The following is a 21,787-nucleotide window of genomic DNA, read 5'->3' as shown; positions in this document are numbered from 1 at the left end:
ATAAGTTATAACTGTTGAGTGTTGAGTGAACTAAATACTAGCCGTAGAAAATAAGTACTTAGTAGGTAAATAATAAAGTATACAATAGACTTCGCCGTTTCGGAGTAGGTATCGAGTTGTTGACTTCCGCCACGGCCACCGAAGCGCCGATAGTCGACACTCGACAGTTCAACATCAACATTCCGTGTTCACGATCTACAGTTCAATTCGTTCGTCTCGTACTGTACGTTTGCACTTTTCCTGTTCTAATCATCCTAGATTAGAATTAAGAATACCTACTTGTTTACGTTGTATCATACAAATTGACCAATCCTAATCATGGCAAAGAAGTTACTGGGTTTAACCGCTGGACTCGCCAAGTCCACTTCTCTGACTCGTAGCCGCAATTGTAAGTTTGTAACAAAATATACAATTTTTAAATTCGATTTAAACGTTTTAACCTGAGATGTATCATTCATCATTAAATTACATTGTAATCGGCCATACAAATCAACCATTAACTGCAAAGTGTATTTGTCTGATTTATATTTCCAATGTACCTATTGTCATTAGCTGTGGTGTTGAGGTTATTTAAAAAAAAACATTTGTTTTGAACTACTTTAATAATAAAGCAAGTTATGGGTAATATTTTGGTATTGCTCAATTATTTACTACATTTTAAAGCATTAAAATTGGTGAACCAGAGTTTTAAACTATGAACCAAGTGTGTGATAAAATTGTAATTTTACATCTTAATAATTTGTATTTAATTAAAAGAAATAAAAATTAAAATATCTAGTGATGAATTATTAGGTTGTTTAGTAAAATGTTTGAATGGAAGTAAAATTATAATTTTTTCTTATTCATTGTTACTCACCTATTTAATCTTTGATTTACCAACATGAACCTTTGATGTTATTCTTTATAATACGCTTTGCCGTTTAAATTGATAATTATTATTAGTAAACATATTTTTAAATCATAATAAATATTATCAGAATTTCCCAATATATTTATTTTTATTTTTTTAAATTTTTTGGATTTATAGATTATAATATAGTCATAAATCATAATATCATGAATACTATCTTGATTTGTAGAATAAAGACAAATTATTATAAACTTCTGCTAATAGTCTTAGAATATTTTTTAAAATTAATTAATTAATACCTATAAAGTTAACATTATTTTTCTGATGAATAGATTTTAAGAACTATGTAAGTATTATAAAGAGAGTTTTAAGTTTAGAAAATTTTAGTTTTTTTTATGAATCCCGGAAATTAATTTCCATGTAATAAGTAAGTGATTATCAAAAGTTACAAAGTGTACATTATTGCTTCACCATAAGAATAGAAAAAATAGGTCACAATTTATTATTTTACTAATGATATAGATAATAATTATTTTTATACACTTGAAATAATCTAACTTATACTATATGTTACTATAATAGTATAATAATATGTACTTTATATTCTAATATTTATAAGTTATTAACTAATAGCTAATAACATTGCAATAATTGAGAATTGAGTATGAATATTTTTATTTTAAACAATGTTTCAGAGGAACCTCTTAAAATAGTGTAGACAATTTTGAGAAATATCCAGAAAAAATAAGTATATCTTCTAAAAATTAACAATAGCTGATAAAAATTATGTTTGATAAGATAAAAATAATTAGGTATAATTTCTATTTAATATGAACAATTTTAGATTTACAAATCACATAAGTACAAAATTATTTAATAATATGCTATATTGTTTTATTAATTAAATAAAATGTATTAGTTCTTTCAAAATTTATAAAATTAAGTAGTACTTGCATATATAATTTTATTTTCATATCATAATTTTAGATGCCTCGGCTTCAACAAGAATCTTGGTTAAAAATCCTATTGTTGAAATGGATGGTGATGAAATGACTAGAATTATGTGGGAAAAAATAAAAGAAACACTCATTTTTCCTTATATCAAAGTTTGTTTTATAATGATTATTATAAAAAATTATTCTTTTTTAACTATGCCAATTTTTGTAATTCATTTAAACTCTTAGTTAGATTGCTTGTACTACGATCTTGGTCTACCTAATAGAGATGCAACTGATGATCAAGTAACTATAGATGCTGCAAAAGCCACATTAAAATATAACGTGGGTATTAAATGTGCAACAATTACACCAGACGAAGCTCGCGTTGAAGGTATACAATTGTTTTATATTTTAATTATATTTTACATCATTATTAATTGTGTTTTATAGAATTTAAATTGAAAAAAATGTGGCTCAGTCCTAATGGTACAATACGTAATATTCTTGGCGGAACAGTGTTCAGAGAACCAATTATATGTAAAACTATTCCTAGGCTGGTCCCTGGTTGGACCAAACCTATTGTTATTGGCAGACATGCACATGGTGATCAATACAAAGCTACTGATTATTTAGTTACTAGGCCTGGTCAAGTTAGTAATTACTAATTTAAATTATTCACTATCTCCTAATATGCAATATATGCACATACAATTAGATTTTGGCTGTCTTATTAATAAAAAAACAGTTATAAAAGTATGTATAATATGCAGTCTACAATAAATGTTTATGAATTTACATGAAATTATTAATTAATAAAACAAAAATATTGTTATCATTAAAGATTAAAAAAAAAGCGAACTTAATTATTATTAATAATTCTGGAGTTAAAAATATTCTTTAATTTTGTTTTATAAGCATTTAAAAAAAAGTTGATTATTATATTAAGAATATTATATTAGTCAAATTCATGGTAATACACTACAAATGATTCTACTAATATCTATAATATCATTAATTTTATAACATTAACTCTGTTATATCTTAAATAATAAATATAAAGATAAAATCGGTTTAAAATAATAAATAATCATAATCATGCGGATATCTCAGCTATAGTAGAATATAAACCATTGGTAGACCACATATTATATCTATATTTATAGCTATAATATAATATAAAACAGTGGCAGACTGTATATTGAGAGATAGCTGAATTACTTTAAGTGAAGTTTAAAAATAACAAGCATAATTATTTTTGATTATCTAGTTGGAATTAGTTTTCACCGATCACAAAGGGCAAGTAGAAAAGCTTAAAGTGTTTGATTTCAAATCTACTGGTGTGGCAATGGCCATGTATAATTTGGATGATTCAATAGCTTCATTTGCTCACTCCAGTTTTCAAGTTTGTTTAAACAAATTTTATTTGCGTTTTATCAATCGTTTATTATTAGTGTTATAAAATGTTTATAAAAAGGTGGCTCTGTCGAAAAAATGGCCGCTTTATTTATCTACAAAAAATACTATTCTTAAAAAGTATGATGGAAGATTCAAAGACATTTTTCAAGAGATTTTCGAAGGGTTAGTATGATACAATTTACATTTATGAATGATTTAAACTATAATTTAACTATTTTATTAAAGGAATTACAAGTCTCAATTTGAAGCAGCCAAGATTTGGTATGAACATCGATTGATTGATGATATGGTAGCACAAGCATTAAAAGGAGATGGTGGTTTTGTATGGGCATGTAAAAATTATGATGGAGATGTCATGTCCGATATTATTGCTCAGGGATATGGTTGGTGATAACAGCACTTTTAATAATTTGATTTTAATTTATTTACCACCATAATTTGTTTAAAGGTTCCTTGGGCCTTATGACTTCAGTTCTCGTGTGTCCTGATGGTAAGACATTAGAATCTGAAGCTGCTCATGGAACAGTTACCAGACATTACAGGTTAATATATATCTGCTGAATATGATATATTATATTAACAAATATTTAATTATTTTCAGACAACATCAAAAAGGACAATTAACATCAACAAATCCGATTGCTTCAATTTATGCTTGGACTCGTGGTCTTAAACACAGAGCAATGCTTGATAATACTCCTGAACTTACCAAGTACATTTCTTAAAGATTAGTTTTTTAAATAGTAATTAATATTAATTTGATTATCTCATAGATTTTGTGATACATTGGAAGAAGCTTGTGTAGGAAGTGTTGATGCTGGCCATATGACTAAAGATCTTGCAATTTGTATACACGGCTTAAAAAATGTTAAAGAAGGAATGTACTTGAATACCAATGAGTATTTGGATAGTGTGAAAGAACATTTGGACATTAAACTGAAACCGTAAGAGTATAAAATTGACAGAAAATACAATTTAATGTCTATCATAGTATGACAATTTATTCAGAGTATTCGTGTAAAATTAAATTTAAAATTTTGACATTGATAATACATGCACCTTAAATAATTGCATTTGTTTGAAATTGAATATTTTTAATTTAAATAATAAATTATAAAATCTTCTTAAATTCACTTTTTAACCCTATGATTTGTTCCTGTATACAGGGATACAAAAAAACTGTTTGCATCAATTGGTGCAGTTTGACAAGTCTGACCTTTCGCTGCGATTACAATTTATTATTATTCTATTTTACATATTTTTTATACTTAATATCTATTTGAATAAGGTGACATTTATATTTTAATAATTGCACTTTTATGATCAAATTTGCACACAATAAATCAAAATTGAAAATTCATATCTTATTTTATTTCCAACATTGCATTTGAATTTTTATATAATCTGTTATGATATATATATATATATATGATTTTATGCTTTCCTTTAATTCACCTATGTGTCATTACTTATTTATTATTGCTTACATATTATTTATATGATGTTTACAAACTATATTAGTAAATACAAATTAATATATTGAATATATTATTTAGTTAAAATTTATACTTTTATGTTTTATTATAGAAATTTTATTTACATTCAACAAACAAAATTTGTGAAATATATTATTGTAAAAGTAACTTTTTTTATTAAATAATATTTCTATTCTCTACATTCTGATTATACCAGATATTCACACAAGAAACAAACTCATTCTTTACCAATACCCGCTAAGTTCAATAACATTTCAATAATAGTTTATTCTCTATTCCACATGGTTACATTTTTCAAATATAACCAATGAAATAAATGCTTTATATTTTTGGCATGTACTTCTAATATTAATCATTGTAATGTTAAAATGTATTTACTGCTTAGTGCTAAATGACTCATTGTTGTTAGTGACAATATTCTATTGAAGTTCTATTTGTTACTATTATTGATAATAATTTTTGTAATTTATTTTAATGCTCAAAATTAATTCTACTATGAAAAAAACATTGTTATGTCTTGCTTGAGTATCATAATATGTATTTTTTGTATTTTACTTTTGTATTATGTGTATTCAAAGATTTTATTTTTGTAAAGATTGTAGAACTTGATGTCTCACAAACACATCATATTATTGAATAATTTAATTTATAAAGATAGTAATTTTTATACCGTTGAAATTTATATGAATTTAAGCCATAAAATGTTGTTTAGATTGTTATTTGATGAAAAATATATATATATTTATTTGTTTATAATTTACATTTATCTTATTTACATTTATTGAGATAAGTTTTAAAGTCATGCAGTTGCATACAGACCTAACAACTACTATGTGCGACACATATAAAAATTTATTTATATCTTAAGTGTAATTATATACTCTTAAAGTTTATAAATTTCTTCTGAGAATTAATTAAAAAAATAATAATGATTTTTTTATGTCTTACAAATTAAATAATTTAATTCAAATATTTTCTTTGAGAAATAATTCACATTGAAAAGTAAATTAAACATTATTGAATATAGTAACTAGTGAAGGACATATTTTATAATATGATAATTTAATAAACAAATTAATTATTGATTTATGATTTAAGTCAAATTTTAGTAAGTTTAATTCTTAGATATTCATTAAACTATTATCATGGTAATAAATAATGATGGGTGGCACTTTGTTATGACAATAATGATTTTACACACACTTAATGTTCAATTACTTTTCCTACGTTGACATACTTAATAGTCGATATATACAAATTAAAAAATACCTTTAAATACAATATTATTGCATACAAATATTATAGATTTACAGCCACATAAATTGAAATCTTAATAAAAAGAGACTATAGTATTTAAAAGAAATTAAAGTGGTTATAAATTATTTAACCAATCCCGTTTTTTTTTTTTGGGGGGGGGGGGGGTTGAACTTTTTAAAAATTATAAAAGCCAACTTAAACAATGCATCCAAATATCTCATCGTTTTATATGACGTACTTCACCAATATCATAATACCATGTAAATTAATTTAAAAAGTAATTTTAATAATTCTAATTCAAAATACGTTTATTTAATTTGATTTACTATCACTTATTTAAAAGTTATAATATTAGGATAGTATGTCCTAACAGACATCTTTACATTTTACAATCCATCCATTTTTTAAATTGTATTAAAACAAAAGTTTATTATAATCGATACAAAATACCAACAACGAAATTTTAGAAATACTCATATTATATAAAGTAGTAATTGTTATTAAATAATTTGATAGTTCTTATGAAATGTATACTGTATATATCTAAACTGTAAAACTTTTAAGTTAAATTGAAAATTTTTTGTATTTGTGATTTAAAAAATATTAATTTTTTTTATTTAATTTATAGACAAACAAGTTAGATAAGATATAGTAGGATTAGTATTTATGAAACTAAACCAAATAACCAAAATCAATTTTCTTAAAAAAAAATAAGTATGTCGTGACCATAATAGTCCAGTTCATACTTCACTAGTTGTCTTTTAATCAATACAATAGCTCAATGTCGAGCGTCTATAAAATATAATACTTAATATTGTAGAACACATTATATCCTACGCTATTATAGTAATTAATAATATGAGAAATACTTTATTTCGTCAAAAATTGTTTAACCTTCTATATTACTAATACTTAAATAAACATAATATACTTAGTAACATAGGCTGACAGGTCGCTTCCACTAGGAATCGTCTTTCGTATATTTAATGATTAGTCATTAAACTCAAAGTTAACATATCTATAACAGTGACCCGTGACCCACTCAACGAAGAGGTATACCGAAAATACTGTACAGCAGACCGATTACTCACACAAAATTTTATTTTCACATTCATTCTCAGAAAATATTTCGCCTAGATATTATACACAATTAAAAATGCGTGTTGTCATTCAAAAAGCAAAATACAACTTTGAAAAAAAATGTAATTATACTTTCAAAAACGTTTATAGTGTTCGGAATGATGATTATCGACACTTAAAATAATCACCCTGTATATTCATTGTTTAGGTACGTATTCGTAGCGTCTACGGTGCATCAATCATACCTACCGACGCGTTAACCTACTATATACTATAATATTACATTAGGCATTGTATTATATTCTACAAAGCGTATATTATACATACACGTGAACGATGTACCTACCAGCTATTACCTATAATATACAATACGAGTGTTTGACCGCATATTATGATAACACAAGTGTTGTTCGCGTATATAATGCGTAGGTACTTATAGGAATACGTATGGGTTTACAGTGAATGTTGTCTGCGAGCACTGCTTGAATAGTAAATTTGCATTTTCACGTGACATACATTGTGTCTTGTTCATATCGGCTATGGTCCCATTACCTATCTATAATATATCACCTCGGTAAATGCTAGGTACTTATTATAATGGATATACCAGTGCACAGTGGCGGGCCGAATATGTAGATCGAAAATGTGTCTGCAGATATTGGACAGCAAGTGTAAAAGTAAAGAAAATTTTGCCTATCTAAATAATATTTAAAATGTTGGTATTGGCGTATCAAATTTGTGGGATGTAAATATCAAACTGCGGATGGTGATAGGAAGGCTGGATTAGTCATTTGGCACCGTAGGCAATTGCCTTGAGCGTCAAGTATCTTTATACATTGTATCAATTAGATATTGAAGAATCGTATTATCTTTTTTTTCTTTTTCAGGTTAACCGTGTCGACTTAATTAATACGAGTATGTGGTAGATCATAACTAAATGACTGTTGGCGTAAGTACCTACTACGTGATGTATGTGCACATCGCGTGTTAGAAAAAAAAAATTCAGTGTGCGGACACTACTTGACAGCAACTCCACAAAAACATTAATAAAATCATTGACTTTAGGCGCATATCTGATCCGGAATTGGTGGCAAGGCCGGATGGTAAGCTAATTTGGATTTGGAAAAATTTGAACTGCTTCGGCACGTTTCACTGTTACAGTTTTTCATTGAAATTGCGCTCCGGGGCATGTTGAATAAATTATGATGAGGTTGAAATGTGCACTATAACCCGAAGCTTTTCAAAACAACAATTGATTTTGAGTTTGGGTGGTGTGAGACGATCAAGTTCGATATATTAATTGTTGTACAATAGTTATAGGCTATACTGCTATAGCGTATAATAATACACATAATATTATGACGAAAGTATATAAAATAAATATTTGGCCGTATAGTAACTTACCACTTTTTGATTACTCAGTTGATGTTTTGTTCAAGAAAGTTTACGAACGGAAAATAAAATCATATGCGAAATACGCAGTTCGACCGTTATAATAATAACAATAACGATAATGCTATCATTGCGGTTGGACGATCCCCTTGGCCATTGTCATCACTCGTTAATAATTGAAAAATATTAAAGCTCTATATCGGCTTATCACAATTTATACAAACACATATTAAATACGCATTAGTAGTATATAAACACGAAACACGAGGCATGGATGCACGACTCACGTAACGTACGATGACGGTGCACGCCCCTATGATGTCTATATAAATATATATCTATATCATATTCTCACGTCATTGGTTCTAATGAGCATAATAATATTCGTTATTAAGTACATATTATTGTAGAATATAGTTGTTAAAAGCTACTCACACATTCGTATCCCTGGTACATATTATACAGTTTATATTCCTATACATATTAATATAATAACATATTATAGGTAGGTACCTACTTACCTAACTAGGCTAAATGGTAAATCCATAGTACTAATATTATGTACTAGATAATGTGATATTTTTGAGTAATATTTTAAACAGTTAAATTTTAGGTTAATTTTAAACTTATTTGGGTAGAATAAAGGTTACTTTTAATTTTCTTTTTTTTTTACTTAATATATTGTTCTATAGCATTAAAAAGAAAAAAAATAGTTAAACAAGTTATAAACGCACTTAAATATGGGACCATAATATAAAAATAATGTAGTAATTTTTTAAAACATTTTTTTATTAATTGTTAACATTTCATTATAATTGAACAAATAAAAGAACATGGTTTTAGGTTTGTAATTTATAGCTTATTACTATAAAATGTTTTTATTTATAAATGAATTTGATGGAGATTTGATTTTAACGTTTTTTAGGAGTTTAAGTTAGGTAATTATTTTTAACAATTTTTACGAGTGTATGTGAAATTAACCGTATGTTGAATTGATATTCTTTTTTTGATAAACGTAACAACTTTTAGGGGGGTAAATCTATTAATATTTTAAATTTTTAGGTATTAAATGACTTAAAACACTTAAAAAAAAAAAAAATGATTAGAATTTATGAAATGCGATTAACAATTTGTAAAAGTGTGGGGGGCATTTGTTAAATTACTATAGACTAGTCATTGTAGGTACTTGTCTAAGTCTAAACCAGTACCTACTTACTTCTATAGTCATAAAAATGTAAAACTATTGTCTGCTGTTAATATTTGCGTTTAAATTTGGCAAAGAATTCGTTCTGATGGTCATCACGTGGTAATATAATTTAATATTGATATTGGCCCATGTCCATTGCGGAAAATCCGTATTTAGTTTTAATTATGCATTAAGCTGTGTAAAATGCCAACACATTTCATAACATAAAACTATATTGGGCGGTGAACGAAAACAATAAAAGCATCCAAGAATACGTAGGTATATCAAGTTAATTTGAATGATACAAATATACAACATTTGGATGTATATTTTTTATCCGTCTTTGTATGTTTTTTGTCAAAATGAATATAATAAAAACCATAAAATAAAATTATATAATGTTTCTCTGTGTTGTTTGTTTATCCTGTGCAGAATTGGTTTATCATGACATTTTTTTAAAGAACTAGCTGTCACTATTATTAAATAATTATCGTCAACGAAATCAATTAATCTTATAGGTATAATACGTAACAAGTACCCACGTATACATTAAACTTATACGTAATTAAAATGTATTTATTATATTTTGACTTATAATGACTAAATAACAAATAATTGTGTTCATTGTTCATAGTTGCAGAAGGAAAATTATTATATATACTTAGGATATACTTTCACAGGTCTTCGCATACGAAGCTTATGATATTTTTTTGAACAATTTATCAAGCATTAATCAGAAACGTAACGTTAAATTAAAAGTGTTGTGACTAGTTGTTATAATATTATATTTGTACAAATTGCATATCTATGTTATGTATTTAATATAATATGAATAGTATTGGATGCATATAAATATAATACTATATTTTCTGTACGGCTGTAAAACATCAATATATTTAATAAGGGTTTGTCGAAGTTTAACAAAATTTAATTCGTACAAATTGTGATTTCCATCGTATGTAAATTCAAGTGCACGTATTGGTACATACAGCTACTAAATATTAACAACGAAAACAATACAGTGAGAATGCGATGTGGGTGGGCCGATGAAACGCGAGTAGGTATACGTCAATTTGTCATGCCATCAGTCATCAGTCGTCCCGTCATGGACGTTATGTATGATATACCTACCTAGGTATATCAGATATTTGCTTGACGCGTAAAATTATGTGTTAACGGTAAAGATTTAAATCGTTTAATATATTAATATGCACCGAGGCTAAATCCCGCATTGGTACGATGTAAAACTGAATTGTCAATAAATCTGTCATAAATTCGCAGCAACCGGGAAAACGATCAATAATTGTATATAATGAATTCTCTAATGATTCACGTGACCGGTTTAAGAGAATGTCAAACGAAATCGCTGTGATACAACGCGTGTGCAAAAACATTTCAGGATTGAGTGTTTAATTCTCGTTTTGGTTGAAAGTCGGTAGGTACGCATTTGTCATACACACGTATTTTGGAATATTTGTAAATAAAAACTCGTGATTAGCATTTATCAATAGGTATATGAGATTACATTGATTACAATATATATAGGTGTAGTCTATAGGTGCATTAAAAAAACGTGAAAATTATTGTTTATTATTATACACATTAATATGTGTATATATATATATATATAAGTATATTATTATACATATTAGATATTTTAAAAAGAAATGAAACTTTAATAAATATTTTATCTCGGAATTTTTTATACGATGTATAAAATAAACATTTTAGTTTAAAATGTGAATATTTTTTTATTTAATATTGAATATAACATCACTATTGAATTATTGACAATAATTGTAGCGACCAAAATATTTCAGTTATTCATATATTATAATTTATGGTATATTATATTAATGTTATATCACGTCAACAATTTTTTAAATAAGTATTATTTAAAATTTAAATACTATATAGTATATACCTACATATTATGTAATATATGTATATGTCATGACGCCATGATTCCTACTCAGCTATATAGCTTATATTAAAACAAACAGGGAGCGGAGTTACAAATTATTAATTAATTATAAAAAAAAATTGTATAGTAGATATAATTAAATTTACAAAAGATATGTTGTTTCAAAACAATTTTAATTTTATAGCTATTAATTTTCCTTTGAGTAATAGTCAATTGATTAGATGTATAGGTAGGTACTTAAACAACTTATCGACATATCTTTAGAAATACCTATAGGTATGTAATTATCTTCATTAATTATTCATTGAACTTATTTATGGCTATATATTATATAATTAATTATTTAATCTGTAGACATTATACATTAATTATAAGACCTATTTTATAATCAATAAATTAATATAATCTTAATTTATGCACAATGTATAGTACGTATATTGTGTATATTGTGTCGCATATAATATACATAGATAGAGCCCCCCCAAAAAAAATCAACGAGAGTCAATTGAAAAAGATTTAATTTAATTGTATTTGAAATATGCAGAAAGTTATTCATTGATAAAATAGATAGTAACTATTAACTAATAATATAAATAAATATTGAATAATACTAAATGAAATCATACGTTTGTTGATAGTTTTTATTTCGGCATAGAATAAAAGATAATATAACTATACTATTAAAAATAAATTATATTACATAATTATTTTATTAACAGATCTCAAATTATAAAATATTTTTGCAGTGCCTAACTTATTAGTTATTAGTATATTTGAACAAATTAAAAAAGTAAGAATTTATAAATAATAACAGAATAATAATATTAATTATTATATTTTTAATGTACAATGTACTTTTTGTGTTAGATTTATTGAATATATATATTATATATATATAATATATTATCGAATTATTTCATAATTATGGTTAATTTCAATGGATTTTTAGTACAACATGCTATATTATTATGAAAATTCCTACACTTCTGTAGGTAAAAAAGAAGTTATACACTTTTACGATTGAAACCACCAAATTAACAGAAAAATTACTTACAAGTTACAAATTTAAATTATTTTATTGAAAAGTCAAAGAAATAAAATTACTGTTATTTACATAATAATTTAATTTTAAATATTTCCAGAGTCAGTGCAATGCTTGTGTAACATTCTGTCTAATAAATAAATATAACTCCATGGTAACACAGTCTATGGTAATAACTATAGTATGTGCTATAAAGTTCAGTATTTAAGTTATTAAGTTATATATATATGTATTATGTATAAAAAAAGGTTGAGTTAGTGAGTGTGATGGATTCTCGCTGACGATACTCAAATTATTTAACAGCGCAGATGACGGTCTCAATCTTGCCCGCAAATAGCTTCAGTGTGATGCTAAATTCTAATACTAAATAGTGGTGAATGAGATGGATAGGTATACAAATACAATGTGAGCTAAGCTATACGGTATTATCTAGAAATTATCACTCTTATAAGTGGCTGTTTCAATACTGTAAACTCTTTTGGCAGACTTAAATAATAAGTCGGATATAGAGGTATTTGTTGGTGCTAAAAAGAACTATTTTGGTTAAGGTTATTAATAATTAAAAAACCATTTTCAAAAAATGCACTGACAATTGGCCATCGATCCTACTAATTTGGGAAACTTTTTGTCAATTGTCGGTGTTACTTATATTATTTGTCAAAGCGTGTTTATTATGTCTATTTGTATTTACTATTTTAAATGCAAAGACTCAAAACTTGTTATAGTCATGCAACATGTTCGATCATTACCTATTTATATTATATTTTCCTCTTGACAAAAAATCACAATCTGGCGATAAATAATTACAATATTTATTTAGGGTGAAGGATATTTTCAAATGGAGTATACAGGTAAACCTAATACAGGTTCAATCAATTCATATTACAGGTACTTATGTAATTTTCTTACTCGAGTATCATCAACGAACATTACCTATATTATATAAATATATCTATACTAAGACATACGTTGACTAAATATTAACCAAAGAAAACTATAAAATATATCGTACGGCGCGTTGATGACGCATGTGGTCGGCAAGCCGTTGATGAACGATTATACACAGCGAGTGGAAGTGTTTTTGTTCACACGGACTTGGTAAGGCCATAATATATCCGCAGATTCCACTGACTAAAAAAAAACTTAACGCCCGTGTGAACTGTCCAAACTATCTGCGGTTTATACGTGCATTGTGATTTGTGTTTATATTATTATTACAACTGTACACCATATGGATGCAAGTAGTTACAGCATATCACAATTCACAGACAGCTCGTCACTCGAGTCCCCTTTACATGACATTATTATAATATATTATGTATAGTTGGTATATTCAATACTTTAGGATAGTTTTGACTTTTACTCGTTCTAAGCGCAGCCGTGCTAATTGACGGGCGAAGTAGAAAAAATGAGCAAGTGCCCTATATATAGACCACCACATTCTTTATATGTGCCATTTAAAAGGTTTATAATATTTAATATCATTACTGTAGGGCTCGGAAGTTATAGGAGCTAAAAAAGTTTTATAATTTATAAGTGAACGGGTCACAGGAATATTTTAATTATTTATAATGAATAATGATTCATAAATTGCAATATATGAAGTTGTTAATGTCTCCGCAAAAACTCCGTCGCCGCAGCTCGCTATGCAACAATAAATGAGCTGGCGGCCTTTATTTACATTTGACACAAACCGTCCAAATTATATATTTTGAATTTGATAAAAATTTAAATGATATTTTATGGAAAATAATGTCGAATTTTTACTTTTGTTGAATATTAGCATGGCATTTTTCCAAATCAAAAACAACGTTGTCGGTTACAAAATGATTCCACGGACTTATGTAAAAAAAAATATATTTTCTAAAATGTTTATACTTTTTGATAAGATAAACATCTATCTTTAAAAAAATCACCTTAATACAATATTACTTGTTTAGTAAAAATTTAACGTTTGTTTAGAGTCGTCGTGGAGTAAATAAATAAAAACCTTCTCAACCAATAATAAATAGGGTTAGGATGTTTATGACCTTAAAAACACTAAAAAATACATGCAAATATGCACAATAAATATCAAAATATGTCTTTAAAAAAAAAATTAAATGTCTTTTTAAAATTAGTTTATTAGGTAATAATCCAAAATCTATTCCTAATCAATTTACAATACTATTCTTATAACTTTAGACTTAAATACAAATACATACAAATATGAGATTTTTGAAATTAAAAATATAGGCATCACTACACTATATTTTTTTTCATGATCGCGATATAAAAAAAATATCGCGATCATCGTTCATAAACATGATTATATTGATTAATAAACATATAATTATAGTAAAGATAAATAAGTAATAATAAGATAAGTTAATAATTTAAACTACACGTTTTTCTCGTTTTCATTAGTTATGAAACCAACAATGCCAATCTATAGGTAAATATTGATGTTTATATTATATTTAAGTTATTTTTTGTACAAAATATGCATTTATTTACAATTTTTTGGTAGAATTTGCATCTATTGATAAAAATTCCTAAATATGCAAAAATATGCAAAATAAAATTGAATATATCTGATTCTACTCGTATGCCATACAAAATGAATTTATTACTGTGTTTGCAATGTGTACGACTAAAAGAAAAAATATGTAAAAGTCATAAACATCCTAACCCTAATAATAAATATTATTGTAAGTACTCATGTCAATTGGTCATGAATAGATTTTGATTTTATAGTTCAACAATGATTTTTGTTGACTGGGACAAGCTTGAACTAATAATCGCCTTCCAAACACAATGATATTATTATGAGACCCATATTTTGGTCTCACAACATATTTTTTTGTAGTTTGTTGAGATCCAATTATGAGTCTTGAGGCAAAATTAAATAACTTAGTAGAAAAACCTTTGGCGCTCAACGTGTTAACGAAACGGGGGCATGATTCACAATTAAAGTGAAAGGAAAATCAATGTAACTTTATAGACAAGTGATACTTAAACGTATTATCTAATCAGTGTAATACTTCTTAAATTTAGTAAAATGATTGTTTTCTATACTTAAATAAAATAATAATAAAATATAATGAGCATATTATTATTATAAATTATTTCAATTCTATGTTATATAGTCATATTTATGACTATATAACATATTTATTTATGATAATTTATAACACAAAAACGCTTAAAATTTAAGTTTAAGATTTGTTAATCAATTATACATTTATAGATACCTATACCGGTTTGAAATATATTTATAAGTATATTTAATTTTATATTAACGATTAACGTATAAAATTATAGTATTTTTAACTTATGGTTTTTAGTTATTAGTTTTAGTGTATAAATTATGATATTCAGTACAAATTTATACTAGAATACCTTATTGTTGTCTTTATCAGTTTTCTATTAATTCTCGTGATACATAGGGTTAATTTCTGATTTTCGTAAGAAAAATATCAAACACTGTAATCAAGTACATAAGTATCGTTTTTATATTCTATTGACTATTATATTATAATATACTATAGTGTTTACTGTGAAAACATAACACGAACGGAGCCGTTGTTCTAATATAAAACATTCATTTACAATGAGAATTCTTTATAGTTTATACCCTTCTGGTTTTTTTTTTTTTTTTTGGCATGTTACGTCAGTCTAACAGTGATGGTTGTTTATTCATTGAAATCGACTAACAAATTAAATTCTATTAACCATACGAAAACATTTCATACAATTAATACAATATCCGATGTATGTATATATGGAAACTGTTATGTTCAAACAATCGTTTTACGAACTAATCTATTTTACACAATATACATATTTATTAATCGAATATCAATTAGGTTTAATTAAATACTGACTATATGAATATATTTAATTTAAATGTACTAATATTTTATTTCTTCATTAAAATATTATACACAATTAATATATTAGTTTTAACTAGATTTTTACAGTAGGATCATCAGGTAGGTATTACAGCTAGTATACTTTTACTGTATTTTGGTGACTAATATTAAACATAAATTGATAAAATGTTTCAATTACTAATTATTTTATTGTTTCTATTATTCTATTTATATCGGCTGTATGTAAATTGACTATGTCATGTTTAAGTGTATTAGACAGAGAGAGAAGCATACTCTCCACTAAAATCTTAACGATTTTACTGATAAAATAATTATATTTATTTATATTAACATATAAACGCTTAGTGCTAACCATATAATCTATTAGTTCTGGTAAAAATATTATAATCGAAGAAAAATAATTGACAATACTACACGAATCAATATTATTATACATGGACGTAGCTAGGATTTTAATCAAGGGAGGCAGTTGATAACCTTTTTTTTGTTTTTTCGATTTTATAGTAAAACATACGCGTTTGGTATAAGAAATAGAATTTATGTATAGTTTATAGTTAAAATCGCAGGGGAGGAACTCGCTTCCCCAGCCCCATCCTCGCTTCGACCATATTATTATGTACTGGCAAATTTTGATGTAAAATAAATTGACAAAATAATTGTCTATGACATTTTAGACATTTTAATAGTTTTAAACAATGCAAGTTGTGTTGCATATTGTACACGTCTACCGGCGAGATGGAAAATAAATCCAGTTTAATTCAAAATAGCGTTTAATTAATTAATTTATCCGTTCGAAACATTCTGCTACGTGTTAGAAATCTCAACTCGTTGCCCAACGTATTAAACAGTAAACTAGTAAATATAATATGCATATAGTAGTGTAAGTGTATACCTATTACCTACCTACCGTCTAGGTATTATAATATAATACACGCTACAGAGACTACAGATTGTGATTCACGAAACGAAGGCAAACCAGCGGCAATTTTAATTTCTGAAAACGCGGAGTTTATAGTTTTTTATTGTGTTCTTACTTTACCGACTGTATACAGAATACCTATTATTCTATTATTATGGCCATTTCCCATTGTGTCCGTCGTGACTTTCGCCGCCACTACGATTATCACCGTAGCAGCAGTTGGTTGTACATAAAAAAAATTATTTAACGATATATTTATTTGTTTACACATTCAACGCTCTTTCTTGGACCGATATGGTCAACTTTTATTAGTTCATCGAAACAAAATTAAGTAAAATAATACTATTATTTTGGACAACGTATATCATAGTTTACCTGTAGTTTATACTCTATCAAATATCAATATATTATCATCATATAAAATATTATACATAATATTTCAGACTAAATGCAGTGTTGTTATTCATGTTATTATTATGTATACTTGTATCTGGGGACGTGATTACCGTTCTATAGTAAGGTCGTTTCGGACACATTCATTATTTTATTGATTTATATATCACACAGTTAATTATTGGTTATGAATCACATTTTATTAACTAAACGTAGTTACTTATTATATACAAACCAGGAAGTAAATATGATCGTTAGATATAATTTTAATCGCCGATTTGTTTTATTCTTATGCATAAACACTCAATAAATAGTTTTTTCAAAAATCTAAAATGGAAGTTAAAAAAAAAAATTAAATTTTGATGTACTTACTAAAAAAAAAAAATAATGCGGTGGATCTGTAAACAAAAAGTAAAAAGTTTATTTATGGATTTCACTTTAATATAATATAGATAGCAATAACGATCACAATAATTTATGAAATGGATACACAGGGTACCTCTTATACCTTATTACTTAAATGATTATTATATGTGTTTGTTCGGTACAACTTATATAAGTCGTCTTTCCCATATACGAAGTGGTAAAAAATAAATTTGTTTTATAAAATATTGTGATCGGTATCGTTTTCTAATCTGTTAGTTTCCAAGAAATTCATACTAGGATTTTATAAAATCGATAGAAAGTCAATTAATTGGTGCTCATTGATAGATCTTACTACTGTTATTGTTGCAAACTTTCTGAGTTTACCATATATGGGTTCAAACAAAATCATCAGTTTGGGCTTGCAAATAAAAATAAATATAATCACATTACATTATACATTAGCTTACTGATCGTTAATCAAAATGTGTAATAAAATAAAATGTATATTATGTATTATGCATTTTATTAGAATAAATTTAAAAATTAAAAAAAAAAAACATTATTAATTAACATTTTACTAAAAATTTTTTAAATAATAAGTAAGTACAACTATTTTAAATTTTATAAATATTTTAAATGTGTAATATCAATGATTGGTTTAAAAAAATATTTATACAGATTTATCTATATTTATACTGATCTTTAATATTACAATTCACCTATATTAAAATAAAAAAATATAATATAATATTATATGATGCATATAGTTATTTCTTCCGAACAATTCACTTGTTACATAACTTTTAAAATGTTAAATCGAGTGAGATGAAAAAACAACTATTATTAGCGACTAGGGTATTGTATATTATTTATAATATATAATTCTCAATCTATAATAAACCAATTAATTTGGAAATTTATTTTTGATTTAATTAAATAGTATACATAATCAAATTTATTACATTACATTTTTAATATATATTCTACGAAGACCTTAAGTTGTTATCATTGTATTAAAAGATGTTTCAATAGTTTTTAAATAATTTAACAATCTTAGGTACATATTAGGGTCTTTGATTTTTAGTAAATGAATTTTGTTTAAACGCACTCAATATTATAGTGAATTTATTTTATTTTAGAATTAAAACAACAATACATAATAATTGCCTTAACGTATCAATGATGTGTAGATTGCAGAACTGGTGAGAATAATACATTCATAGAAATTATATAATTACTCCTTTTATCTGGTTTTTGAAATTAATAATTTATAGTTAATATTCAATTCAACAGGCTTAAAGTAGATAAAAATGTTATACCTTTTTAGATCAGGTTACGCCAATATAGCTTAAATTAAATACAAACATCCAGATAATATTATTACATGGAATTCTTTTATAATATTTGTTTTTTCATACAATAATATTATTCATTATTATGACAAATTAAAATTTATTATAATATATTACAGTACTTAATATTAATTTTAAGATCTATTCATTCAATTAAAACTGGAGTTCATTAAAATGTTTATAAAAACACTAATTAGAAGTCAATGCCCTATATAATAAACTACCGGGTAATAATATAATACTAAAATGAATTATAAATTACCTGCCCAATATGTATATAGACATTGCCATCGTTAGTAGTATATTATTATAATATTATAATCTGTTATCGGTGTTACATTTTTATAATACGAGTAAAACAAATTTATTTTTAAATCACTTCTTTAGATTTTCCATTCATATCAATCGGTATAAAATGAAATTAAAAGAAAATAAACGTTCAAAGGTTATTAGGCGAGGTAATGTTTATCGGAATTGTATATTCATTGTTCATATTATGAAAAAAAAGTATTAGTAAATATTACTGTAAGTAAATGTTATGATTTAAATATTAATAGAGTATATACTATTAAATAATTGCAAGAGATTAGTGGTTGTAATACATGTATATATTACGTATTATATATTTATAATGCTTACTAAATAATTCTAACTATAGTGGTGCTCTTAAATATTAAGTGCAGAAAAATATTAAACTTCTCCATCATCTAATTAAACTTACCAAACAGCAAGTTGATGTACTTTTTTTAAGTTAGTATTAAATGTTTTGAGAAAATTATATTTTAGTAATGTATGTGCACTTGTAACACTTGTTGGTGTTATATTAGATAACAATGATAATATATATTCAAATATTTTAAGTAATCAATTACAATTTGTTTTACATATATTATAAAAGTAACATAAAAAATGCATAATTTAAATTCGATTGTTAATTATTATTATAAGTAATATTATAAATCTGAATTGATATAAATTAATAATATACATATTTTGTTTTTAGCGAAAAGAAGTTATTATCTATCATAAAAAGAACTTAAATTAAACTGATAAATATTTCAATGATCTCGATATTACACTATATTATGATGTTAATTAAACACATCTTGGTAACATCAATTTTATAAATATGTATAATTGTACCTATATAGGTATACATTATTTAATTTGACATGATAATTATTTATATAATAAACGTTTTAACTTTTTAATTTTTAATAAACTTGGCGATCTACTGCAAACGTAGGTATTTTGTAAAAAGTACTTTATTCTTTCATTTATTTGTGACTGTATATTTTGGGTACATATGTTTACACAATATAACATCTACAATATTAGATATTGTAGCGTTTATAAATCCATTTATAGGTACCTACTACTTACTAAAAAAAATTGCTCAAACATAATGTTTCACACGTTAATAAATTATATTTAGCAGTCTTAACTTTTTTTAGAACTTATTTTTATCCATTTTAAAATTAAATTATTTCCTATTACATTATATAAATTATTAAAATCTTTTTTCTGTCCAAACAAAATATTCCTCTAATTATATAATGATAATTAATATATAATATCTTGATGAATAAATTATATGCTGCATTTATAGCAGCATAAATAAATATCGTAATTTGTATTAAATCAATGATGTTTAGTGTTTACTGCATTTTTTTTTTTTGTAAATATCCAAAAATAATCTCTTCTGTAAAGTATCAACTCGTTCAATCTTTAATGTGTGGGACGGACAGACGAAACTACATAAAAATTTTACTCTTTTCATACGAAAAAAAGTGTAAATACTTATGCTGTCTATCCACACACCAAATAACGTAATAAAAAACACATGCACACACAATCAATATAGATACAAACAAATTCATATAGATACGTAGTACCACTAAAAATCTATAAACGTAATCATTTTATAATGCTGAAAACTATTATGATTTTATGAATGTCTTATTTATGCTCAAAAAAATTATTTCAGACGTATTATTATATTATACAGGGTACTTTAAATAATATAATATCATAAAATTTTAAGTTTGTACATAAATTACATAAATTAGTTAACAATTATTGTTGGCCAAACTTTAAGAAGACTGAAAATTATAGATTATGGGTATAATACAAAGTAGGCATCTACTTATACTTTGATTATATAAGTTATAACATATATTATATGATACGCAATGCATATTATGCATAAGCATTAGCGATATTTAAAATTTTATAACCTAACTTAAATAATTTCTGCGAACAGATGCCAGTTTAATTTAACTTTTAATGGAACAAGTTTAA

General features: G+C 25.4%; 1 protein-coding gene across 1 annotated transcript; it reads left to right on the top strand.

Moving 5' to 3' along the window:
- Positions 1–4,663, top strand: LOC112600597 (isocitrate dehydrogenase [NADP] cytoplasmic-like). The gene is made up of 11 exons (XM_025347906.1): positions 1–388; positions 1,838–1,956; positions 2,035–2,179; positions 2,239–2,438; positions 3,056–3,190; positions 3,263–3,366; positions 3,430–3,587; positions 3,653–3,746; positions 3,806–3,916; positions 3,978–4,148; positions 4,371–4,663. The coding sequence occupies exons 1-11, from the start codon at positions 319–321 to the stop codon at positions 4,408–4,410; spliced, it is 1,347 nt and encodes a 448-aa protein (XP_025203691.1). The 5' UTR covers positions 1–318; the 3' UTR covers positions 4,411–4,663.
- The last annotated feature ends 17,124 nt before the right edge of the window (positions 4,664–21,787 follow it).

Source organism: Melanaphis sacchari, unplaced genomic scaffold (genome assembly GCF_002803265.2).
Source record: "Melanaphis sacchari strain LSU unplaced genomic scaffold, SCAv2.0 Contig0_pilon_pilon, whole genome shotgun sequence".
NCBI classification, from domain to species: domain Eukaryota; kingdom Metazoa; phylum Arthropoda; class Insecta; order Hemiptera; family Aphididae; genus Melanaphis; species Melanaphis sacchari.
The sequence above is the reverse complement of the archived record's forward strand: the minus strand, read 5'-3'. Positions and strand labels throughout refer to the sequence as shown.